Source organism: Zalophus californianus, chromosome 6 (genome assembly GCF_009762305.2).
Source record: "Zalophus californianus isolate mZalCal1 chromosome 6, mZalCal1.pri.v2, whole genome shotgun sequence".
NCBI classification, from domain to species: Eukaryota; Metazoa; Chordata; class Mammalia; order Carnivora; family Otariidae; genus Zalophus; species Zalophus californianus.
In genome coordinates, this window is record NC_045600.1 from 124029638 (window position 1) to 124056728 (window position 27091).

Consider the following 27091-nt stretch of genomic DNA (forward strand, 5'->3'; position numbering starts at 1 on the left):
CTGCATATTTAAGTAATCACACATATATGACCAAGAGGGGCTTGGTCCATAGGTACAAAGCGGGTTCAGTATTTCAAAACTGATCAGTGGAATCAACCATATTAAGAGCCTAAAGAGCATGATTATATCAATTGATATATAATTGATTTAATTGATTATATCAATGATATTAATCACAGAAAGAAAGAGTGATAATATTCAACACTCATCCATAAAAAACTTTCAGAAAACTAGAATAATAAGGAACTTTCTCAGCCTGATAAAGAACATCTACAGAAAAACTAAGCTAGCATTATACTTAACGGTAAAAGGACTGTATGTTTTTCCCCTAAGATCAGGAACAAAGCAAAGACACCTGTTTGCAACACTTTTATTCAACATAACACTGGAAGTCCTCACAACAAAAATAAAGGAAATAAAGGCATAAAGATCAGAAAGAAAGAAAATTGTCCCTATTTGAGTTGACATGACAGTAGAAATCATCTACATGATATGTAGAAAAAAAAAAAATCCCAAGAAGTCTCTAAAAAAAAAACCAGCTCCTAGAATACATGAGTTCAAGGTCAGAGGATATGAGATCACCATTAAACAAACAAACAAAAACAATTATATGTCTATATACTAACAATAAACATATGGAAACTAAAAACACAATACCAGTTATAATCACGCAAATAAATGAAACACGAATATAAATCTAAAAAGACATTTATGGGACTTTTATGCTGAAAATTACAAAATGCTGATGAAAGAAATAACAGAGGATTTAAATAAGAGACACATACCGTGATCATGGATTGGAAGACTCAACATAGGATGTCAATTCTCCCCAAAATAATCTATAGGTTTAACAAAATTCCTATCAAAATTCCAGTATGTTATTTTGTAGACATAGACAAGGTCATTCTGCAATTGATACAGATAGGCAAAGGAATTAAAATAGCTTAAACAATTTTGAAGAAAGAAGAATAAAGTGGGAGAAAATACTCAATGTTTAAGTCTTACTGTAAAGCTAAAGCAAGGAATACAGTGTAGTATTGGTGGAGGGGAGAGACACAGAAATCAACAGAACAGATAACCCAAGCATAGACCCACATGAATACAGTGGTTCCCCCAGCCCTTACCCAAGATTTAACTTTCTGTGGTTTCAGTTACCCAGGGTCCAGAGGCAAATCATCCTCCTTCTGTAAGAAGGTCAATAGTAGCTTAAGTCGATGTTACAATGCCTACATCATTCGCCTCATTTCATCTTATTAGTGAGGCATTTTATTGTCTCCCATCACATCACAAGAAGAAGGGTAAGTACAGTACATCAGGATATTTTGATATATATAGGGAGAGACCACATTCATATAACTGTCATTACAATATATTATTATAATTGTTCTATTTTATTATTAGTTATTATTGTTAATCTCTTACTCTGCCTAATTTATAAATTGAACTTTATCATAGTTATATATCTAAAGAAAAAAAAATAGTATATTTAGGGTTCAGTACTATCTGTGGTTTTAGGCATTCAGATCCCCACTGAGGGACTTGGAATGCATCCCCCACGGACAAGAAGGGACTAGAGTATGCCCAACTGATTTTGACAAAGGTGTGACACACAAAGGAGGAATATAGCCTTTTCAACAAATGGAGCTGGAGCGATTGGAAAACCATAAGCAAAAAGAGAGACCTCCAGCTAAGCTTCACCTGTTATTCAATAATTAACTCAAAATGAATTACAGACTTAAATGTAAATCTTAAAACCATAAAGCTTGGAGAAAATCTTGAGGACTTGTGTCTAGGTTAAGAGTTCTTAGACTTGATACCAAAAACAATCCTTTAAAGTAAAATTTGATGAACTCGATTTCATTAAGTTTTTTTAAAAATGCTCTGTGAAAGACTCTGTTAAGAAGGTGAAAAAAACTGAGGGTTTTAGAGGGGAGGGGTGTGGGGGGATGGGTTAGCCTGGTGATGGGTATTAAGGAGGGCACGTACTGCATGGAGCACTGGGTATTATATGAAAACAATGAATCATGGATCACTACATCAAAAACTAATAATGTGGGGTGCCTGGGTGGCTCAGTCGTTAAGCGTCTGCCTTCGGCTCAGCTCATGATCCCAGGGTCCTGGGATCGAGTCCCACATCGGGCTCCCTGCTCAGCAGGAAGCCTGCTTCTCCCTCTCCCACTCCCCCTGCTTGTTTTCCTGCTCTCGCTGTCTCTCTCTGTCCAATAAATAAATAAAATCTTTAAAAAAAAAAAAAAAAACTAATGATGTGGGCGCCTGGGTGGCTCAGTTGGTTAAGCAACTGCCTTCGGTTCAGGTCATGATCCTGGAGTCTCGGGATCGAGTCCCTCATCGGGCTCCCTGCTCAGGGAGGAGCCTGTTTCTCCCTCTAACCCTCCCCCCTCTCATGTATTCTCTCTCTCTCTCTCTCTCATTCTCACTCTCCCAAAATAAAAATAAATAATCTTAAAAAAAAAACTAATGATGTATTGTATGGTGACATAACATAATAAAATTAAATTAAAAAAAAAGAATGTGAAAAGACGACCCACAGAAAGGCAAAAGGTATTTTCATGTGGCATGTCCAACAAATGACTCATATTTAGAATATATGAAGGACTCTCAAAACTCAACAGTAAAAATTAAATGAATAATAAAAAAGCAACAAACCAATTAGAAAGGAGGGCAAAATACATGAACAGAAATTTGATTAAAGAGGATATACAGATGACAAATGAATACATGCAAAGATGTTCAGCTTCATTAGCCATTATAGAAATGCAAATGAAAACCACAGTGAGATATCACTACCTGCTTATCAGAATAAAAAATAGTAATAACATCAAATCTTGGCAAGGACACCGAGTAACTCAGTCACTCATACATTTCTGGGGGCAGGGGGAACGTAAACAGTACAGATACTCTGAGAAAGAGTATGGCAATTTCTTGTAAAACTAAACATCCACTTATTATATAAGTCAGCAATGGCATTCTTGTATAATTCATACCAGATAAATGAAAACTTATGCTCACATAAAACCTGTACACAAATGTTCACAGGAGATGCATTTATAACAACTAAAGACTATATAAACACCCCAAATGTTCCTCAGTGGATAAATGGTTAAACAAACTGTGGTACATCCATACCACTGAGTGCTATTCGGGATAGGAAGATAGACCTCAGTGTACACTTTCTGAAAAATTTCTTGTGAATCTATAATTATTTAAAAATGAAGTTAGAATTATTTTTTTTAAAAATTAGAAACTTACCAAATATCCAACAATGGTCAATTAAAATACATTTTCTCAATGGGTTATTATGTCACCATTAAAATGATGATTAGGAAAAGTCCATGGAAACATGGAAAATGTTTATGATGACTGAAAAATACAGTCATTATAATCACATAAAAGCATATTAAGCAGATGGACTGAAGGAAGACATATAAAATGAAATTTAGCTGTTTAGGGAAGGAGGGACAGAAATTAAACATTTTGACTTTGTTGTGGCCATTGATGGTAGTCTTGAAATATGAAGAGGTCTTTCTTTACATTGCCCTCAATCTGAAGTTAGCTTTCATAATATGTTCATCTTATCAACAAGATAAAAAGTGACAACATTTACTGGAAGGTCAGAAGGTACTATAACCTTCAAACCCAGATGCTACTGCCACTGGCCTTCAGCAAGTCTTTTGGAGGCACCATCTGGAAGATCATCAAATGGAACCCATATTATGTTCTGCTTACCAAGAACATCAGAGGACTAGGTTATAATCATAACACATCTGTTGATTACAAAATGTGTAAGAAATCCTGTAATGATTCACTAAAGTTGTCTAACATTAATGAACCCCTGGGAAAAAAGAGAAGCACTCACTAGGTAAGTACCAGAGAGAAACATTCAGATGGTTAGAATCAAGTTCTCATTAGTTCTTTTGTTGTGTCCTCCAACGGCATGAGCATAATTCACCATTCATTTGGTCTTTCTCTGGACAGCAAGAGGGAGGCAAGAATATAACTGAGGTTAGTATATGGGCTGAAATTCAGCACTTCCAGCCACCAAATTCCTGCTAGCTTCCATCTAATTAAAGGAATGCAAGAGGATATTAGTGCTCGGAAGGCAGAGTCTTTCAAAGTTTGGTCTGGGGACCATATGTGGCAGAGTCCTGAGCTGTACTTCACACCTTCTGTACCAGACCCTGGGGGAGGTAGAAATGAAGTCTCCATTGTCAACAAGTACTCAAGGAGCTTCTTAAAGCAGAGAAGAAGCTGGAAAATCACAACAGAAGAGTCAAAATGGGCAGCAGGATGTAGAAGACCCTTATGGGCCACAGGGATTCAGAGGGCCACCGAAGGAACCACTGAGCAGCCTGAGAATTTTCAAAGCTAATCTACTGTCTCCTTGTGGACCCTTTGACCTGGTGCAGATGGACTGCAGATGTGGTTCTAGAGCCAGACACAGGAACCTTCCCTAGAAGTTCTCCTGCTGCATTCTGCCTCCAACATCTGGGTGGCCACATGGGGAAGAGGGTTGGGAAGAACACACATGCCACTTCTGGCTGTTTCACTCTCTCTGAGGTTCTTTGGTGAATTTTTATAGTTTTCCTCACAATGGTATGGTGCATTTGTACCAGATTTATTCCTTGGTATCTCAGGGTTATCCAAGATCCTTTATTCCATGTTGCTATTCACTGATGTGTAACTCAGCTGTTATCTTGTCTTCCTTGCTCTACTCTCTTATGAGCTCAAAGTTTGTCAGCTAATTCTATTTTTAGGTAAAGAATCAACTAGGAGCAATGACAGTGTTATGTCTTCCTCTGTAATGTTTAGATCTCTTATTTTTAATTTGTTCTGGCTAGGGCCTTCCAGCAGACTGCTGACAGCAGGAATATCTGGTATCTTTGCTTTATCTCGGACTTCACTGTGAATCCGTCTAACTTTTCAACAGTTAGCTTCATGTTTGCAGGAGTTTTCTTGTGGATAATATTTATCCGATTATGAAAGTTTTCTTCTAGTCTTAGTTTATAATGTGTTTTTGATCAAGGGTTGCAGCTGAATTTAAAAAGTTTTCTGCCAGTTGAGATTTTTGCCTTTGTTTCCTTGTTCAACATGGATATGGAGTGAATTCCATTAGCAAGCCTACTAAGTTAATCTAACTTTGCATACCTGGAATAAAATTTATTTGGTCTTTTTCACCTAATGCACTGCTGGATTTTATCTGCCAGTATTTCATTTAGAATATGCAAGATTTGTTGATAGTTCTCTTCTATTGAGATATCTTTACCATGTTAATTTATATCAGTGTTATACATTTTCCATCTTTTATGCATGTTCTAGAATAATTTATATAATGTAGATTTATCTATTCTTGAAGATGTAAAATTCAAATGTAAAAATGTATCTTTCAAAATGTAAATCTTTGCCTACTTTTTCCATTTTTTAAATGTATTTTTAAATCTATCCTGATTTTCTACTGTTTAGGCACATTTAGTAGTTTGTATTCCCCTAGAAAATCACTCATTTCAACCAGGTATTCAATATACATACATATATATATAATTTCTTCAATTCAAAATATATATATTCTTTCATTTATTCATTTAGGGCTTTTTTATGTTCTCAAAGAACTAGATTTTAGTTTTTATTTTCTTTTGTCTAAATGTGTGTTTGTTTTGTATCTTTTAAAAATCATTTCTGTTTATATCTTCACTAATTCCTTCCTTCTGCTTTCTTCAGGTTTGTTTTGATATGCATTTTCTACCTTTCTGAGGTACAGACTTACTAATCAAATTTCAAACTTCCTTGTTTTCTAGCTTGTGCTTTGACAATATCTCCTTGGTCTTGTTATGTTCGCTCTCATTATCATTCATTCCTTAAAAGGTATTTATTGAAAGGTTCTATAAACGAAGATTAATTTGAGAGTGTCTTTAAAATAATTAAGAGGATAGTAGGAAGGGAAAAATGAAGGGGGTAAATTGAAGGGGGAGATGAACCATGAGAGACTATGGGCTCTGAGAAACAAACTGAGGGTTCTAGAGGGAGGGGGGTGGGGGGATGGGTTAGCCTGGTGATGGGTATTAAAGAGGGTACGGATTGTAGGAGCACTGGGTGTTATAAGCAAATAATGGAACACTACATCAAAAACTAATGATGTAATGTATGGTGATTAACATAATAAAATAAAAAAAATTAAGTGCAGATTATAGATACATACGCACATATAATACCCTATCATAATCCCTTTGTTGTTATTCATCTTTTACAGCATTTGATCAGAGAATATGAGCTATATGAGATCTACTTTTTAGAATATACTAGATATTATTTATGGTTCAAAAATAATTTTTGGCAAGTATTTCAAGTGTTTAAAAGTATTTTTGTTGAGCATGAATCTCTCTCTCTATTTCTTGGTTCAGTCTTATCAACTATTTTATTTTATCCTATTAACCATATATTTTTTCTTGAGATTCTGGTTTTGTCTATTTCTCGTATGTATTTCATCAGCATTAGTTGCAAATATCTTGAAGCTACACTGTTTGCCACATAATTGTTCATAAACATTTTGTTTACTGAGTAACTTTGCCTTTAATCAATATAAAAAGATTCATTTTGTTCCTTTTCATGCCTTTTGGTTTTATTTTTTATTTTTATTTGTTGAATAACAACACTGCTAATTCAGATGTCTTTTTCTGGCACTTTCCAGACATAACTTTTTCAATTCCTTTATTTTCATTCTGTGGCATCATTTTGATTAAAATCCATCCTCTGTATATAGCCTACAGTTGGGGTTTTGTTTGTTTTTCTAACCCAATCAGAGAGTCTATTTTATTTTAGGAATTGTTATGGGATTTAAACCTATTTGCATTTTTGTGATTAGTGACTATTTTAAGTTATTTCTGCTTTTCTATTAATTGTCATTTTACCATATTTTCTTTTATTGTTTCTTATTTTTCTATTCCTGCATTTGGTGTACTGGCTGATTTCTTTGTTTTGTGTCTAGTGATTTGGAAGTTATTATACCCTGTCTGTCCCTCTAATATCAACTAAAATATGCAACACATTAATTTACTTGTACTTTTTGTTCATTCTGTACATTTAACTGGGGTATCTATCTCTACCATACATGAACCAGAGAACAGGAAACTTCCACATCACTCCTCTATGTCTCAATCTCCTACTGACTCAAACCTTTTAGTTATTATTTTATTTAAAAATATTATCAAATATTTAAACTTAGCCGTGACTTCTAGGGTTTTCTTTGGTAACGACTGCTGACTGTATTCCATGCTTGCCTCTTTTTTGGTTTCATCTCATCTTGTTGAGTACATCCTTGAGTAAATCACTCAAGTCTTCACAATTTTTTTTTAATTTTATTATGTTACGTTAGTCACCATACAACACATCATTAGTTTTTGATGTGGTGATCCACGATCCATTGTTTTCGTATAACACCCAGGGCTCCATGCAGTACGTGCCCTACTTAATACCCATCACCAGGCTAACCCATCCCCCCACCCCCTCCCCTCTAAAACCCTGTTTGTTTCTCAGAGTCCATAGTCTCTCATGGTTCGTCTCTCCCTCCGATTCCCCCCACCTCATTTTTCCCTTCCTTCTCCTAATGTCCTCCCTGCTATTCCTTATGTTCCACAAATAAGTGAAACCATATGATAATTGACTTTCTCTGCTTGACTTTTTTCACTTAGCATAATCTCCTCCAGTCCCATCCATGTTGATGTGAAAGTTGGGTATTCATCCTTTCTGATGGCTGAGTAATATTCCAGCGTATATATGGACCACATCTTCTTTATCCATTCATCTGTTGAAGGGCATCTCGGCTCTTTCCACAGTTTGGCTATTGTGGACATTGCTGCTATGAACATTGGGGTGCATATGGCCCTTCTTTTCACTACATCTGTGTCTTTGGGGTAAATACCCAGGAGTGCAATTGCTGCGTCATAGGGTAGCTCTATATTTAATTTTTTGAGGCACCTCCACACTGTTTTCCAAAGTGGCTATACCAACTTACATTCCCACCAACAGTGTAAGAGGGTTCCCCTTTCTCCACAACCTCTCCAACATTTATTGTTTCTTTCCCTGTCCATTTTTGCCATTCTAACTGGTGCACGGTAGTATCTCACTGTGGTTTTGATTTGAATTTCCCTGATGGCTAATGATGATGAACATTTTTTCATGTGTCTGTTAGCCATTTGTATGTCTTCTTCAGAGAAGTGTCTTTTCGTATCTTCTGCCCATTTTTTGACTCAGAATAAACCTAACCAAAGAGGTAAAGGATCTATACTCTAGGAACTACAGAACACTCATGAAAGAAATTGAAGAAGACACAAAAAGATGGAAAAATATTCCATGCTCATGGATCAGAAGAATAAACATTGTTAAAATGTCTATGCTACCCAGAGCAATCTATACCTTCAATGCCATCCTGATCAAAATTCCAATGACATTTTTCAAAGTGCTGGAACAAACAATCCTAAAATTTGTATGGAATCAGAAAAGACCCCGAATCACCAAAGAAATGTTGAAAAAGAAAAAGAAAGCTGGGGGCATCACGTTGCCCGATTTCAAGCTATATTACAAAGCTCTGATCACCAAGACAGCATGGTACTGGCACCAAAACAGACATATAGACCAATGGAACAGAATAGAGAACCCAGATATGGACTCTCAACTCTATGGTCAAATAATCTTTGACAAAGCAGGAAAAAACATGCAATGGAAAAAAAAAACAGTCTCTTCAATAAATGGTGCTGGGAAAATCGGACAGCTATATACAGAAGAATGAAACTCGACCATTCTCTAATACCATACACAAAGATAAACTCAAAATGGATGGAAGACCTCAATGTGAGACAGGAATCCATCAAAATCCCAGAGGAGAACACAGGCAGTAACCTCTTTGACATTGGCCATAGCAACTTCTTTCAAGATACATCTCCAAAAGCTAGTGAATCAAAAGCAAAAATGAACTTTTGGGACTTCATCAAGATAAAAAGCTTCTGCACAGCAAAGGAAACAGTCAACAAAACAAAGAGGCAACCCACAAAATGGGAGACGATATTTGCAAATGACACTACAGATAAAGGGCTGGTATCCAAGATCTATAAAGAACTTCTCAAACTCAACACCCAAAGTCTTCACAAATTCTAAGCTACATTAGTTTTTGCCTGGGTAGTTCAGTTCATCAAAATATTTTATTTTGAAAAGAATTTACCTCTAATACTAGAAAGTAATGCTCTATTAACTTTGGCAAGTTTGTTTCTTGTAATAAAGATCTTTCATTTTGAGAGCTTTGAGAGGTTTTCCTTTTATCCTCAATGTTTTTAAATTTCAGCCTGATATTCAAGATATAAGTCTCTTTTTGTTTACCGTACTTAGTATTCAGTATGCTATTGGTACATGAAGAGACAAATACAACCATCCCATTTCAATTCACCGGGGAAAAGATGGAACACTCACTAAATCATGTTAATCATTTCCTATTCTTTAGAGTGAAATAAAGTTAGACTCTTACCTCATACTATACAGGAAAATTTCAGGAAAAAAAAAACCCACAAAATAAAAAAATCAGCTCTTTGGTTTACTTTAGCAGTTTAGTACAAACTTTTTAAAGTATTAAAGGAAACTCTAATAGAATGCAGGTGTAATCTTCTGGTATGGAATCCCAGATTCTTAGAGGATACATAAAAAATATAACAAAATACATCTGATTTACTAAGAATGCAAATTTTATTTTAAATAAAAGACCATAAATCATGCCAAAAGACAACTTGAGTAATTTAAATTGAATAATCCTTCATGACAGATTGGTATGGAAAGTGAAGGAGAAAAGATAATGACAGTCACTAGATTAATTTGTTTCTCAGACTACATCCATGTATATTTTATAACCCATCCCCAACACACCCACTCCAAACAACCAGAATTCATGCATGTATATATGTATGTATGTATGCATTTGGTGTTGGGAAGAGTGAAATCCAGACAGTGTGAGTCCCTAGTGCTATTACCCAAGTTGTGGCTTCCAGCTATCCCATACTGGACCCAGTAGTGCACGTGCCCACGGTAATTTGACCCTCTCCAGTGCTATTTGCCACACTAACTTTTGGGGATAAAACATGTGTACCGAACATGGCCTCCCTGACAGAGATCACTGACCAGTGGGGAGGAAGGAGAACCTGATTTGCCATGGGAAAATCGAAAGGGTTTGGAGTCAAGGCTATGGTTCTGTGTGAACAGGCCGTTTAATCTCAGAAACAGCTGAACTGGGGACAGTAATTTCATGAAATCAAATAGATGAGACCACCCAGGGTAAAGTGATTTTTTTACTGATTACAAGTGCCTTCAGGGCATTGAATGTGTGTCCTTTTAGAAGCACAGCATCTCACACATAGTAGGTCCTCAGAAAATTCTCCTAAGCTGAACTGACAGCATCATCCACCTCAGACCTGGGCACTGGCCCACAAGTAAAGTCCCGGGTCCTCCAGGTTTTCATACACCCCATGGGGCACATTCACCTAGGGCCCCACACTCCGTAGATGAGGTTGTGAGGGCTTGCTGGGGAGGACCAGTTTCTCTCTCATGCATCTCTTCCTGTGAATCACAAACCCCTATGTGTGCCTCCATGCAGGCAGCCTTGAGCACAGCCCTGGGCGAGGAGTGGGGGAGCAGTGGAAATTTGCAGGGACCCCCACAGCAGTCTGAGGAGGGCAGGAAAGGGCTGACCTTGTCCCCTGCCACTGTGCTACTTGCCCCGCCCTCCCTCAGGCAGCTCATGATGATGATTGAACTTCCCATCGAATTCCTGTCTCACATATTTATTACACAGACCCTTACAATCATGTTGGCTCTGTGTCCGATGTCACTAAGATCAATAAGCTCATCTCCAAAAGCCATGCTCTTGGACTCAATCAGTCTCGCAGGCCTTCAGGGTACAGCGAGGGGGCGGGTGCTCAGTGGACTGGCCCTGCGCCACAGGCAGAAAGACTGTTTGCCTGGGCCATCTGGATGCAAAGCCCTCCCTAGAAAACTGCTCCCTGTAGCACCTGGCCCTCTGTTTGAAATTCTGCTCAAACTCTTGTGCAGTGGTTTGTATTTTGTCATCCCACTCTGGCTGGCAAGGGATTTGGTGAAAGAAAAGTTGGATGTCAGATGCTCTGAAACTGGGAAAAGACAGACTCACCTTTTCAGAATAAAAGACAAAAGAGAGTCCCAGAGAAGGTCTAAAAGTAGAGTCAACTCAGAGGGAGGGAGAGAGAAATTACTTTGCTTTGTAGAAAAATAAAGGAGCTCTGAAAGTATGACCAGAGGCAGGCCAGCCTGAGGTACATCAGATTCGAGTTGGGCACACCCTGCTGGGGGGCTTTGGCAAGTGGCTGAACCTCCCTGAGCACCAGTTTCCTATCCTGAGAAATGTGGATGCTGAAGACTGACTTTGGAGTCATCCAGCCCTTTGCCCAGAGAGTGGAACCAGACAGAGGTGCTAAAGGTCGAGTAGGGACAGTCTATGATGTCCAGTGCAGACAGGCTGGCCTCTGAGTCAGCTTGAGGCAGACAAGTATCTGGGCTGACAGTGGCTGAAGGACGACATGTGTTCATGTGCCCTCCCCCCCTCCCCAACATGACCAAGAAGCTAGAAGAAATAACAGAGGCAAAATCCATCCACTGCCATTGGCTGGGAGCAGTATACAAGCAGAGACCAGGTAACTTCTGGACAAAACAACCACTGGATGGGAATCAGTTGATAGCAGAAGGAGAATATGAATAAGTATTTTGACAATTATTCAGAGCAAGAAAGAGATGAAATTCTATGGATGAGAGCCTCTCCCATCTCACTCATGATAAAAAGCAAGACCTCCAACACTTGGGCCACATCCTGCCGTGTCTCTGACCTTCTCCACCATGCACTCCAGCCACACAACCACCTCGTGTTCCTGGACAGACCCAGATGACATGTTCCTGTCTCAGGGTGATCAAAAAAGATAAATTTTCTCAAAGATAAAAGCATTATGTATATAATGTATATACATAAAAATATGAACATGTGTCAAAGTTTTTACTTATGTCATTAATTAACAAGAGAAAGAGAAAGAAGCAAGGTGTCAAAGACCAATTCCAAGGAGCATCCAAAAAGCAGACACAAACAAAGGCAATCAGGAGTATGGATCAGATCAGTTAACAGAGGAATCAGTCCATCAGACAAAATCCATTTGCTTCTCTATGCACTGAAGTCATTTGCATTACTATCGGTTTCCTAGAACATACAGAGTTGAAAAGTAGTTCAAAGATCATGACAGAGTTTGAGATAGTTTCTGCTAACCTGGAAGGTGCATGTGACCACACAGAGCATGCCGTAGGCCCTCTGGTCATCTTTCCCTTGTCTGTTTTGTTCTCACATTTCAAGGCTTTTCACAACATTTCCTGATAGGCCTTGTTCTTTCCATCAAGAATGTTCACCTCCCTGATGCCATAAGACATGTTTCCCCTCCTTCTGGACCTTCTGTTGGCCTCATGCCCCACCCATGGCTCTACCACTCCCTATGTGCTCTCCCTGCTTTCTTTTTCTTGGTTCCCCTATAATCTGGTGTGTGTGCTCCCCTCTTCTCTCTCTCCCTTTCTCTAGAGAGCAGGGATTTCTGTCTGGCTTGATTGCTGCTGTGTCCTCAGATCCTAGGACAGTTTGTGATAACAGCATATAAGCCTTCACTAAATATTGGTTCAGTGAATGAACAAATTAAAAACAAATATCAAAGGCACCGGGGTAAGAAAGGGGAGGTTTGGGCAGACAGTTCAGAGGATAGCTTTAGAGATGCACACAAAGATTGGCCAGTTCCGCTCACTTCTTGAAAACAGATGACTGCTCCAACCTCTTCCTATCATACCTTGTGAGAAACAGCCTCCCTCCAGATTAGGTCTGAATGTTTGATAATGCAGATAATGCTGTAACAGCACATCCTAAAACCTCCTTCCCTGGGAGGTCCAAAGCTGCAAAATTACCTTTGCTCAACTGGAGATTCCTGCTGTATCCAAGAGCTGCTACTGATGTCCTTTCAGTGATGGCCTCCTGCCCCCAGGCCCACCCCCACACCAGCCATGACTGCATTATGGCCCCTTGAGCACCAACCCATTAACCCTCTCCAAGAGGCATTAACAGTGATAACACTGAATAAGAGTTTCGTTCCCTAAGATCCCATTCCATATGTGGACTGATGTGAAACCATAACACATGAAGCCCACAGTGGGGCTATGGCTACTCAAGGATGTTGATCCCAGCTCTTCTCTGTTACCTTTGCTACCTGCCTGTCTCCTCTCTGCTTTGGCTGAGAAACCCACCTAGCCCTTATCATGCTCTCCTTTCTACTTGCATCACTGCTGCCTTCCCCATCAGGAGGAGGAACTGGATTGGAACTTCAATCAGGCCAAGGTGACAACAACTGAAACTTGAGTGTGCAACTCTTCTGTGCTGTAGCTGACGATGCTGACAGCCATCCTCCCCAGGCCCAAGGCCCTGATAGCTGCCTATTCCAGGCATCAGCAGCCTGGCTTGAGGCTCTGGCCACCAGCGCACACTCGGTCCGTGCATGGGGAAGGCAAGCAGCGGTGGTGTCAGGGAGCTGACATTCCTGGAAGCAGTTGTCAACCTATGACAGATAGAAAGCAGTTGGCGATAAACACCCCAGAGGTCTCTAGCGGGAATGGGCCCCACTGCCCAGAGCAATAGCTTGCTTTTTGATGCATCCTATGTTGGCTTTCCTCCCTTCCCTGTCTTGCTTCCTCTCCCAAATAAACCATGTGCTGAAATACTTGTCATTTCAAGAACCAAAGACACTTGCAAAGGAAATTCTATTTCACTGGTAACTCACTGATCAGCACACAATTACTGGCCCTCATCGGCTGGATCACACTGCACCCAGGCATGTCCTGCGCACATCACCCTTTACCCAGGCTCTGCTATCAGGTACAGGGTCATGGGAATATGTGAATATGTGAGGAGGGTTATAGCCAGAGGGCAGTAGTCTCAGAGCCAGACATGAGTCTGCAGACATGCAAATGCAGTTTTGCACAGGAGGTAAGAAAGAGATGGCCGACACGTCACGCTGTCCTAAAAATACAGAGCTAACAAAAACATCTTCAAATACATTCATCAACAAAGATTCCACTATTATGACTGACTGAGCAGCTCAAGAGTGGAGAAGCCCAGAGACGCTGGGGCAGTTGCCTGTGGTTGCAGGGAAGGCAAAGCTGTCACTGCGTTTCAGGCTTTCTTCTGCAAGCCGACTGCTGATAAGTGACGCCTTTCATTCTATCCGAATGGGAAAATCATGGAAAGCTATCCACAACTGCTACTCGCTTTGAGCAAGACTGTATTCAGAAAAATCCTTGAACTGCAGACTTAAAGTAAAGCAGAATAAAGCAACTAAGAAACTACTGGGATCAGCATCTGGCAGGGATGCTTTTATCAGCGCCATGCCTCTCCTCCGTGCCACCCAGCCAGCTGGCTGGCCACACTGTAACTTGTTCACCATCCATCAGGGAAATAAAGCAGCCCATCCCAGAAATGATACAGAGATGGCTGTTTTGCAGTGACCCAGCCTCGTCAAAGCACAGAAAATGCATCATATCCCCAAAACCATTAGTGGCTCACACTTGGACTCCACTATCAAACCAGAATAGACCAAGAAATATGATGGACATGTTTGTGATGCTTCCCCTAACCTGAATCAATGCCCCTTTCAAACCCGTGGCTTACCAAGAATGATGGCATGCCCCCGTCCTTAAGGAAAAGCTCCCCCCTGCAAATACAACATGTTAATGAACCATTATGCAAGCCCACTGAGAGAACATACCATTTGGAGTGCCTGGAAGCTGGCAGAAAGTATTACGCTCAACATTTCTCAAAATCCCCGATAACAGAGTATCAGAAGGTCGGGATCCTATTAAATTCAAGCCTGTTTTTGCTACTTCCTGTGTCAAATTTTTGGCCCTGTCACAGGTTCATATTTTCCAGCTTGCCAATATGATTTCTTTCCTTTCTTCTCTTGCTGTTCTTAGCAGCACCCACGTCACATGGATCCATCCTCTTCTCACCTGCTCTTATTCCTGCATCTTCCCTTCCTCCTTCCATCCTGCCTGGCACTCTCTAGACCCCCAGGGAGATGGCAGACCCCATGTGCCCTGGGGGACAGGGACCCCTTTCTGTGACAGAGCATGACAGAGAGACACACCGGGGACTCAGTGGGAGAGGGCGTCAAGCTGAAGCCCACAGGATGACGGACGGGTGAATATTCCGTGTCCAGAGGGGAGCTCATGAAGATGTCCTGTAGTGGAAAAGAGTCCAGACACACCAAGGGACTGAAAGACAAACTTCTAGCTGGGCAGCAGCAGGTGTACGAGGTAGCTGCAGGAGCTGGGCCCAGCCACTCCCACCTGCTGGCCAGGCCTTGTGAGTTGTGTCCATATAGCAGAGGTAGGCCAGTGAATGGAGTCAGGGGATAAGGGGATCACTTTTCCTTTGGAAACTCTCTCTGCTTGCCTCCTTGTGCTCTCTCTCCCTCCTACAGGTCCCTCCAGGGTGCACTTAACTGAATGCTCCTTCATTACAAATGTCTGTTTTGGTCCTGCATCCCCTCCCCCCACCACACTCTAATCTGGCCTTCCCATTTCACCACTCCCCTTCCACAGAGCATTCCTTTGTCTCCCTTTCCCTCCCTCCCTGTGTGCCCTGGAGAGGTGAGGTTGACTTCTGCTCCCATGATCCAGGCTGAGCCCCTGCCTATTCTGCCCAACAGAGTGTAGTGAAGGGGCCGTTCTGGGGTTCTTAGGATCAGTCCCTACAGAGCCTGGTGGCCCTCATTTCCTTCTTCTCTGAGCACCCCCTGCCACCACCCTGGGGGATGCCTGTGCCAAGTGGAAAGGCTTTTAGAGGGAGCTGAGGTGGCAGAGGTGACAGCCTCAGCTGAGCTCCCACCAGCAGCTGCCACCACCACCAGCCGTGGGGTTGAGACCCTCCACATTCCAGCTTGTCTGAGCCCCAGCCCCCTGCTTTCTGCCAAAAGTTCACATGCACAGACAGGCAGCCACCTGGATCCAGTCGGTCCACAGCCTGGTGAGAAGTGATATGCATACATTTTTTTTTAAGACACTAAGTTCAGGGTAGTCTGTCAAGCAGCAAAAGATAAATGACACTGTGTCTATGATGCCTTAAAATACATTCTGTAACCTGCTTATGCTACACCATGTTCGCGTGGACATGCAAGCCATACACTTAACAGTTACTTCAGAAAGGAGGTTCGACATCCCGTTTCTCAGAAAAACTGAGGCAGAAGAGGAGGCTGGTGATAGAAGCTAGCAGACGTGGCCAACAGGGAGATGGGGGAAAGAGGGAAGAAAAAGATAGTTATTTAGAGCTCAAGGGGAAACATGAGAGGGGTTCTGGGACCGTCAGTTGGGTCACACATGTGGGAGGTAGCATTATTTCTGAGGGCCTGCTCCCTGGTGACAGCAGGTGGAGACTGTACCTTTGCTCCTTGAAATTCAGTGTATATAGGACTCTTGGTAACTCTTCATAAGCCAGAACATTAGAATCATCAAACATTTTATTTATTAGAGTTCGAGGTCCTGCATGTAAGACACAAGAACCATCTCTAGAGCCTTATTAGGATTCTACCACATTATAATATTTATTCTTGACTTCAAATGAAAAAGAACTAAATTAGGCACAATGCAAAACCCTTACTGACATTTCCTTCTGAATTGTCCTACCATCTTACTCGGAGCAGAAATCCTCATTACCATGCCTGTAAGAGCACAACTGCTATTTGGTCTTTGCCAAGTACCACACTAAGCATGCGAGGTACATCCATAGAGTGATCCCTTCCAAACTCTGTAAAGCTGGCATCTCCCCTGTTCTGCAAAGGAGGAGTCTAAGACTTAACTGCCCAGTTATAAACACAGTAAATATTACAGCTAAGATTCATAACCCCGACTTCTCCAATCCTGACTCGTTGTCCTTAAGTAGTCAACTGCAATGGCCCTGTTAGGGGCTGAATTGTGTTCCCCCCAAAATTCACACGCTGAAGTCCGAGTTCACATGCTGAAGTACCTCAGTACGTGACTGTATTTGGAAAGAGTCTTTAAGGAGGTAGCTAAGTTAAAATGAGGTCATTAGAGTGGGCCCTAATCCAATATGACAGCTGTCCTCACAAGAAGAGATTAGAGAGCACAGACAGGCACAAAGAGAGGACCATGTGAAGACACAGGGAGAAGGTGGACATCAACAAGTTACAGGAGAGGAGCCTCAGAAGAAGCCAAACCTGCTGACACCTTAATCTTGAACTTCCAGCCTCCAAAAGAAAATACGTTTCTGTGAGAAAACAAATTTTTGTTGTTTCAGTATTCAGTCTGTGGTATTTTATTATGGCAGCGCTGGGACACTGATGACCCCAGGATGAGCCATGGGATTTCATGGGCTTCACCTACTCAGTAGGGGACCACTTACTCTGATTTTAGACACGTTGCAAAACTCAGGTGTCAGAAGCTGAAGAGCGGCAGCAAATCAGGAGGGAATAATATTCTTCTAGAAACAGGCCCAATGATTCAAATGAAATGTAACTGCCAGCAAATTAAATTAATAGCTGATACAAGATAAAGAATCACCCAGCCTCCTAGACGCAGTCAGTACAGGACAAACACGCCAGCTGGTCCCAGAATCACTCTGTGAAAACCACGGGCAGTGGCCAATGGTCACACTGTTTCCTAAGTCAGGAAGGCATGGGGCTTCCTTCTCTTCTATGTAAGACCAAAGGCAGCAGTCACCACCAGGAAATAACTTTCTTTTATATTAAGCTCGTTATCATACTCCAGACCCAGGGAAGAGGTGCTCTGGATCCCAATTTTGATTATGTAGTTTAGCCAAAAATTTTAGTGCTTCTAGAAATTTACCCTGCCTGAATACTTGCCTTTTGGGCATCTGGTCTACAAGTCAGACTGTCCTGGATTACTGATGTATCCCTCATTTCCTGACCTCAGAAGCAGGACTATTAGAATATGACTGTTATATGCCTTCTGTCATGTACTCAACCTGTGTCACAAGCTTCCAAGCTCAGCTAGAGGTGACAGTCCTCATGCACTTCAGCTACTGGCAGCAGGGCTCTCCCAATGCATATTGGGGAAGGCATCAAATGAGGAGCTGGGTCCAAACAGTGGATTTCAGTCATGCATGCCATGGGCCAGCAACTTATGCTGTGACCATAACTGCTGCCCTTCAGGTGCAAAGGTACTTCCACATGCAAAAATGCCTCAGTGCCAATATGCACAAACGTATATGTGTACCTATAATGCACAGCCCCATGGACATGGTCATCGTAGGGAGAGTGCTAAGTAATGCAAGCCTGCATGCCAAGGCAGAGAACATGGAAGAGGGGGACAAAAGGCTTCTCAAAGGCCTGGCCATTATGAAGCATCATGGGCAGCAAGGATCACAAATTACAGATAATGTGTCTGGCATTTCTATAAAATACGCAAATATGCTTGGTTGTTATGTGTAGGCAAGAATAAAATCATTTTTCCTTTTTGTCCAATGTGCTTACCTGTTATAGAGAAGAATGTCTGGCTTCCAAATCAGGCCATCTGGGAAACGAACAGTCTTCACGCCCGGATATTCTGACACATTCCATTGTAAATAGTGATCTGTCCAGGACTGAGACAATGACATTAACAGCACTTTGCTTCCCTGCCTACTAATACTTCTTCTACAAGATCATTAGATACATTCAAAGCCAAAACGAGATCCAGATACTTATTTACATAACTGAATTATTATCTGCAAAATATAAGGAAGCTGGGGATTAAATAATCTCTTCCAAAATGACCGTGAATAGCATAAAAAATCACATTTAAGATCCTGCTGTCACCATGACCACATTCAGACTGTAGCATTAAAGTTAATTCCGGTCCACTGCATGCCCCCAAGCCTTCCCCTCCCACAGCAGATGGGGTTTTTCTAGCCAAATGAGTGACTGTTTTGCTTTCAAAGTTCTCCACTGAAACAACACTTGGGAAAAATAAATTCATTTATTTCAACTGGAATACAAACTAAGCTGGAAAAAAAAAAGGGGAGTATTTATTTCCATGAAACAATTCTGTGCAGCTGCTGGGGAACCTCTCAGAACCTTCGAAGGAGGGGTGTGTTTTTGGACTGGAATTCATATTTTCATGCAGGAATAGCGCTTCTGATGCCACAACCCCAAAATGCTAACACTCAGCCTTGGTGGTCAAACACTGAATCACAACAATGGTGCAGATGAAGACTCAGGACATAGTCATAAACACACCAGAACAGACGCATCTCCTCGGGGCCAGGCCTCAAGTTGGTTTTTGAGTGACTTCTGCCAGAGGAAGGCCCATGCCTGGGGTCCCTTGTCCCAGGACCACACACCCCAGCCCTACCTGGGGTCCACCAGCTCTATAAAGACTGGTCAGGTAGGATCTCCCCGGCAGCTGCTATACAAACAGCACCACCAAGCCAGGGTTGCAGAGCTGGCCCATTTGGGCTTAGCAGCTCCTATATATGTGCCATAATCAGGGCAGACCCCAGTAAAGGCCCCATCCTGTATCCAGTGTCCCTGAGGCCACCTGTACTCTGGAGCTCAGACCCTCTCAGACTTAGAAAGGTACGTGATGCAACACTTCCAGCTGGGACCAAGGCAACTCCCCATAATCAAACATATCGCTATTTCTGCAGCAAAACATGCATACTGATACTAAGTCAGAAAAATAAATTCCTCCCCTGCATATCTATTTCAGTTTGATTTTTAAACTCCGTGAGCCTGATGCAAAGTTACCAAAACAACATCAAGGAGGACAAAAGCCCTTTAATTTTCAAAGCTGTTGAGATTTGGGAATTGCAGGCAAGTGGCAGTGGATCCCAGAGCATGTCCCAGAGATCCCACCATCCTCTAGAGAGGACAGGCAAGTTATCCAGAAAGGCTGTCCCATTCTGGGACCATCTGAAGTCAGACAAGAGGGATTAGCCAGGTGAGTAATGTCACTTTAAAGCCATGAGCCTCTGAGAATGAAGATTTGTCAATGTATAATGTGCTGGAGAGAAAGCCACCCCACTGATATTTCTAATTGATGTGGGTGGTTGGTGGAGAGGAGGGGAGGGGGAAAAAGGAGAGGGGAAGGACAGTTCCCAGAGGGCCAGTCTGTTGAAGCTGGTTTTGGGGAATGCCTGGGCATCAACCAAACTTTGTTTGCTCCAGCCTGCTCTGTCTCTGCACCATTGGTCCAGAGCTCCGTTCTTTTTCCTCCTTTGTCCTGGTGATGAGCCCTTCCATACCCAACACCTGTGATTTCCTTACTAGGATCTCATCTTACCCTGGGATGCTTCTCCGGGTTGGTGACTATCACAGAGCCTGTCACTGTCATTATTACCACCATGCTAATCAGGGTCATAGGGCTCCCAGAATGAAGGTGAGCATGGTAGGCAAATGCCCATCTCCCCTGCCTGCAGAAATGATGGGCAGAGCAGGGGTGGGGGAGGCAGGGAGTGGAAGTGCTGGGTTGGTCAAACCTCAGCCTCTCCTGATGGCACCACGTGTGAGCTGCAGGATGCCTCCCCAGCAATCTCCCCCTACCTGACTCATGATCTTAGCTGCATGTGTCCCATGGCATGTATCCTGACCATTTTGTTTGCTCCGTGTCGTGTGTACACCTCGCTTGCCAAGATCCAGGAACGCCAGCATGACAACTACTCATATTTACAAGAGGAGACCGGGGCACAGAGAAGCAACATCCTTTCAGTTAGTCACTGGGTCAGGACTCAGGACTGCATTATTTGACTTCAAGAAGACTGACCAGTAGGCTCTACCATGGCTGACTCTTCCAACCCCATCTCTCTGCACTGACAAACTTCCTACCACAAGGAAGTGGGCTGTTCATCATCCCAGAAGATGCCTCACATCTGCTCACTTGAAAGCCAAGCTGGGTCTCCCCAACCCACAGGACAGAAAAGGCAGGCTGCAGGGAGAGGTGGAAATCAGGCAGACCCGGATTTTCACCAAGGCTGTGGCAGAGCCAGGTGTGTGAGCTCAAGCATGTTGTTAAAAAAACACAGGTCCCAAATTACTTAGGCCAAGTCACCAAATTTGGGCTTAATACTTACCTGCAGTTTCAATCACCCCCAGAATTGTAAGCTTTAACGGGTCAGTCAGGACTCTTCTGATCAGCATCAATGAGGTCAACTGTCACATGGCCCTCTCCAGCACGTGAGGTGATCTGCCTGATAAGACCCCCTGCCCTTCCCCCTAAGGGAAGGTGACCTTGCCTGAAACAATCCTTTCTTTTCTCTTGCTTATAACTTTCTTGCCCTGCCCTCCATCCTATAAAAACTTTCCATTTTGTACAACTCCTGGGAGTTCCTCTCTACTTGCTGGATGGGATGTTGCCTGACTCACGAATCAATCATTTAATAAAGCCAATTAGACCTTCAAGCTTACTCAGTTGCATTTTGTTTTTTCACACAGTAAACCCCCCTCTCTGAGCTTTGGCTTCCTCACAGGGCAGGGCGGTGCTGTAAGGATGAAATGTGTACAGCAGCAAGTCAGTCACATGGCCCTGGTAGGCATGGGACAAATGATGGCTTAAAAAAAAAAAAAAAGAAAGAAAAGAAAAAGAGAAAGAAAAAGAGGGATTCCTCCATCTCACAAGATACTGCAGGACAGGAGAGCTGTAATAACCAGGCTTTAGCCAAAGGTACAGAAGCACCATCAACTGGGCACAGGTTGGAACACCACAGGTTTCCATGAACATTTCTGAAGAATGAATATGTAAAAGGGCTTGTAAACAATCATGTTCCAGAAAGAGGTTTTCTATCCTCTAGAAGCACTCACTCCCCACTCAGAGAGTAGATCCCTGGAAGGCAGAGGTCCTGCACAAAATCTTCCTACAGAGCCTGGCACATCAGGTACCTGATAATAAGTGTCAACCTAGAAACGAGGCCCACTTTCTTCATCTGAGATCAAAACAGTTGCCTAGAAGACGTTTCAAAACACATATGTATGGAGTTTTCCCACACCAAGTACATGCTGTCTTTCACACCAACAACCAGTTCTCTGATTCTCTGGGCAGAAATTGGGTGTCCAGCCATTCAGTTCTATTCTGATCCTCTCTACCTGGAGTTAGCCTCAGATCAGTACTCCCAGATCATCTGGAAGAGTCTCTGCTTTTCCTTCTCTTCCTATTTGTTTGGGATCCCCTCTCATTAAATCTTCAAGATATAATTATGTAGGGTTGTTACAGGGAAATGCAAGGAAGGATGGGGTCCTGGATCTGAAACACACCACGGGAAACCCAATTCTTCCATGCGTCTGAGAACTGGCCTCATTAACACCTGCCTTGAGTCCAGAGGAAACATTTTAAGCATGTATGCATGCACGTGCATGGAAATATTTATAGCAGGAGAGTGAGAGAGAAGAAAGAGAACATTTTCTTTAAAAAAAAAAAAGTACATATGGTATAATACAAAACATATTTGGTCTATGTCCCAGGTTCTTGGCACAGGGTTTCTAAAACCTTGGGAATTCCCTGACGATAGGAGTGTTTCTTGTTATTCACATAGAGTTCCTTCTGAGCCCACCAGAAGTTATTCTAATGAGGTGAGGTGACTTAAGGTGGGACCCCTAGATCACCTCAGGTTGCCAGCATGCAGTTGGTCATCAGAAAGACCAAGCTTTGACTAGTGGGTGGGAACTTTCAGCCCCACCCAACCTTAATATCCAGGCAGAGGAGAGAGAATGGAGACTGGGTTATAAAAACTTGAACAACAAGGTTCAGAGAGCTTCCGGATTGGTGAACAGGTGCCAGGACACAGAAGGCAGAAAAGCTCTGTGCCTCCCCCACACCTTGCCTTATGCCTCTCTTCCATTCACTTGTTCCTGACCAGTATTCTTTATAATAAATCAGTAAATGTGTTTTCTTGAGCTCCATGAGCTGTTCTGAATTTGAACTCAGCTAGACAGAAGTGTGGGTAGCCTGGACACCCCCTTGGCAGGTGGCACCCGATTTGCATGTAGTCTTGTGGGACTGAGTCCTTAACTTGTAGGATCTGATGCTACCTCCAGGTAGAGAGGATCAGAATAGAACTGAAAGGCTGGACACCCAGTTTGTGTCCAGAGACTCAGAGAACTGGGTGTTGGTGTGAAAGAGCATGTACTTGGTGTCAGAAAACTCCATACATATGTGTTTTGAAAATTCTTCTAGTCAACTATTTTGATCTCAGATGAAGAAAGTGGGCCTCCTCCTTCCTCCTGCCCCTGACGCTTTTTTTCTCTCAGTATGACATAATGATTGAAATCATCATTAACTATGGGTTGTTATGAGGGCCCTAAGCAAGCCACTGGCTGGCTTGTGTATGAACGTAACGTGCGGCATTTCTATGTATCAGAGATGAAGTGCTAGAAAATGCAGAAATTAAAAAAGCAAACATTTTAGAAATAAACATGGTTTACAACCTAACATTCTACAATGTGAATACTATTCATTCCATAATTAGAATTAGGAAGTAGAAAATAGAGAACATAAGAAGGATGGGAAACGTAGAGCCAGAAGAATGGTCAAAATTCCAAAATAAGAGAGGCCAGATTCTTTTGAAAAGCACAGGCAAGTCTTTGGATGGCTCAACTGTCTCCTCAGAAACTGAAATGGTTCTTCCATTTCTTCTCATAGATTAAATCAGATTACATCTGACAGGCCTCCCAAATGATAAAACTAATCTATAGAGAATATACCCCAACTGCTTCCTCCTAGGAATAAGAAGAGGTAAACAGAACAGCAATTTTCGCTTCCTTCAGGTTATCTAAATAACTGGAAAGTGCTACCAAATCAAGGGTAAGTGAAAGAAAGGAAAACGCAATAACAACCTGTAAGTCAAAAGAAAACCTAATTAATTTATTTATTTTACTTCTCTTCCCTTCTATGCAAACTGTATAGAAAATCTCTCATTTGCGGAATATTGACCTCAGAGTTTAAATACCCCTGGTAAAAGATTATGTAGATTCAGATTTTCAGAACAGCAATTCAGCAACAGGAAGCTCTGGGAAAGAAAATTTGCTGAAGGCAATTTCCTTGATTTTCTGTCCCCTCCTGTCCATATTTCTGCCCTGGTCTTCTGCTTCCTGATCTTCACATTTAGAAGAGTCTGTGCCTTTCCTTCACTCCCTTCCATTTCTGTAAAGCAGAGATTTTTCCTACCTGTGAACTCCACTGTCCACACCACCAGCCTGCCTCCTGCCATATCTCTTGGGAGTCATTTGGTCACAATATTTTAACCTTTTTGTTAGAATGTAAATTGTACAGCCTGATTATAAATGGCTTAAGAGAAGAAAGTGAGCCTCATCCACTTCTGGGTCCCCCTCACATGACCCAGTTCAATGCCTTCCACAGAGGAGGTGCTCAAAAAGATTCATTGAATAGGTAAGTGAGATAACAATGTGAATTTTAGAACAAATGAAGTTGTAGACACTTCTGCAAGTGCAAGAATTAATTAGAAATAAGCTGTGCTTGAGAGAAATTTAGAAGTCTCCAGTGACATCCTCCAAAGCAAGCATGTTTATTTATGGAGCCCCTGAACTCAATGCAATAAGTAATAATCCAGTTACTATTTTCCTGGAAAACAACACCCTTTGAAAAAAAACATTTGCCAAGTCATATATGCCACTGAAGATCATTTGCTTACTGTGGGATAAGGAATGTAGGCATCAGGAAGACAGACCTGTCTGTGACCTAACATGCAGTGAGCATATTAGGTGTTTCTCTCTATAAGAAAAATGTCAACAGCAGCTCTGTACCAGAGAGGACATGGGGAATGTCTGGTTTTATGTTAAAAAGTAAACATCTGCATTATCTCCCAGAATTCCCAGAGCTTCAACCTTACACTACAGTGTTCAGATGTTATTTGTAGTTGGCTCTATCTTGTATCATGATATCTTAGCCCTTCCTAGGTTGAGTTTTCCGTTTCATTCATTCATTCCACAAAAGGTATTCAGTGCCTACTGGGGGTAGAGTAGTGAATAAATGCAACTGGAGTCCTGCCCTCCTGGTGTACACATTCCAGTTGCTGGAGGGAGACTCAGAGCCAGAGAACAAATAAACAAAGAATAGGACAAGCACTTCAGAAACAAAATGAAGTGGACTTATGGATACATGTTTGTGTTCCCTCAAATTGCTATGTTGAAACCTAATTCCAATGTGAGGGACGGCAGAGGAGGGCCTTTACCAGGTGGTTAGATCATGTGGAAGGAGATCTCCCAAATGAGATTAGTGCCCTTATACAAAGAGGCCAATGGCTAGCTCAATCTCTCTCCACCATGTGAGAACACAACACAAAGGCAACTCAAAAGAGTGCCCTGAATAGAACCCAACCATGGCGGCACCATGATCTTGGACTTCCAGCCTTCAGAACTGTGAGAAATAAATATCTGCTGTGGATAATCCACCCAGTTTATGGTAGTTCATTATAGCAGCCCAAACAAAGACACCAGGTAAGGAGAATGGCATGGGCTGGGGTAGTAGGGGAGGGTTTGAGACAGTACCCAGGGACTCAGAGAACACCTCACTAAAAAGGGATCTTCAGGAAGAGACTAGTAAGAAGCAAGGGAGAAAAGCAAGTGGTTCTTGGGGAAAGAGCCTTCTAGGCAGGGGGAGCAAGTGCAAAGGCCCTGAGGTGGGTGTGTGCTTGGGTGATGTGTGAGGGCATCAAGCAGGGCAGGGAGCACAGCAAGAAGAAGAGGGCTGGAGGGGATGTGGCAGATGCAAGGGCCAGGCAGAAAGAGTCAGAGACCACCTCAAGGACTTCAGCTCACCACTGAGTGAGACAGGAGCCCCTGGAAGGACCAGGGCCAATGAGGCTTGTGGCTGAATGTTCATCTTCTCTTTTTGGGATCATACTGACTGGTATATTGAGAACAGATATCACTAGGGGAGATAAGGGCTGAAACACAAAGTTGGGATAGGAGTCTCCAAAATAACATAGGTGAGACATGATGCTGGTTTAGACCAGGGTGCAAGCAATGGTGTTGACATGCAGTGGTTAGAGCCTGGATCTCTTTTGAAGGTCGAACTGCCAGGTCAGAAGTGGGTGTGAAAGACAAGAGTTAAGCCTCATCCCTGATCTGAGCAAATGAAGACATGGAACTACCATTTATTCCAAATGGAGACAACTACTGTAGGGGCCAAGGTCAGGCTACCCAAAATGTTCCACTTTGTCATACTGATTATTTTATTTTATTAATTTACATTCAATTACCCAACATACAGTACATCATTAGTTTTTGATGTAGTGTTCAATGATTCATTAGTTGTGTATAATACCCAGTGCTCATCACAACGCGTGCCCTCCTTAATGCCCATCATACTGATTATTTTTTTAAAAAATTTACTTAAAAGGGCCTGTGTGAGAAGGACCTTCAGACCCTCCTCTGTCCCCCCGAAAGCAGGAAATAAATTTCTCCCATGAAAGGTACCCTCCCTGTACCAGGAGCTAAAGAGACATCCTTATCACCAGAGATAGGAAATTTAGAGCCAAGAAGGCTGTAGAAACAACCCTTGTTACTTTTTACTAATTTCCCAGCACAGTCCAAATTCCCTTCAGAATCCCTTACTAATTAAAGCTCCCAAAGTTAACGGCTTTTGTCCTGTCAATTCCTCACAGATTTAGTGTCTCTTTTTCTAAGAAACCTTAAAAACTATCCGCCTTGGTCATTTCGGTAGGTCTCAATATCATTATTGGGCCTCCGTGTGCATGTAATAAAACTTTGTTTTCTCCTGTTAATCTGTCTCATGTAGGGGCGCCTGGGGTGGGTCAGTCGGTTAAGCGTCTGTCTTCAGCTCAGATCATGATCCCAGGGTCCTGGGATCGAGCCCCGCATCGGGTTCCCTGCTCAGCGGGAAGCCTGCTTCTCCCTCTCCCACTCCCCCTGCCTATGTTCCCTCTCTCGTTGTATCTCTCTCTGTCAAATAAATAAATAAAATCTTAAAAAAAAATCTGTCTCACGTAAATTCAATCTTAGTCCAACTAGAA

The 27091-nt window shown here is 42.2% G+C and overlaps 1 protein-coding gene across 1 annotated transcript in view; it reads right to left on the reverse strand.

The window, feature by feature from the left end:
• CHRNA7 (cholinergic receptor nicotinic alpha 7 subunit) overlaps positions 1-27091 on the reverse strand; it is a 115583-nt gene that overhangs the window by 33768 nt on the left and 54724 nt on the right. The window contains 1 exon segment of the mRNA XM_035728292.1: positions 18603-18712. Coding sequence (XP_035584185.1) covers positions 18603-18712 — 110 coding nt within the window.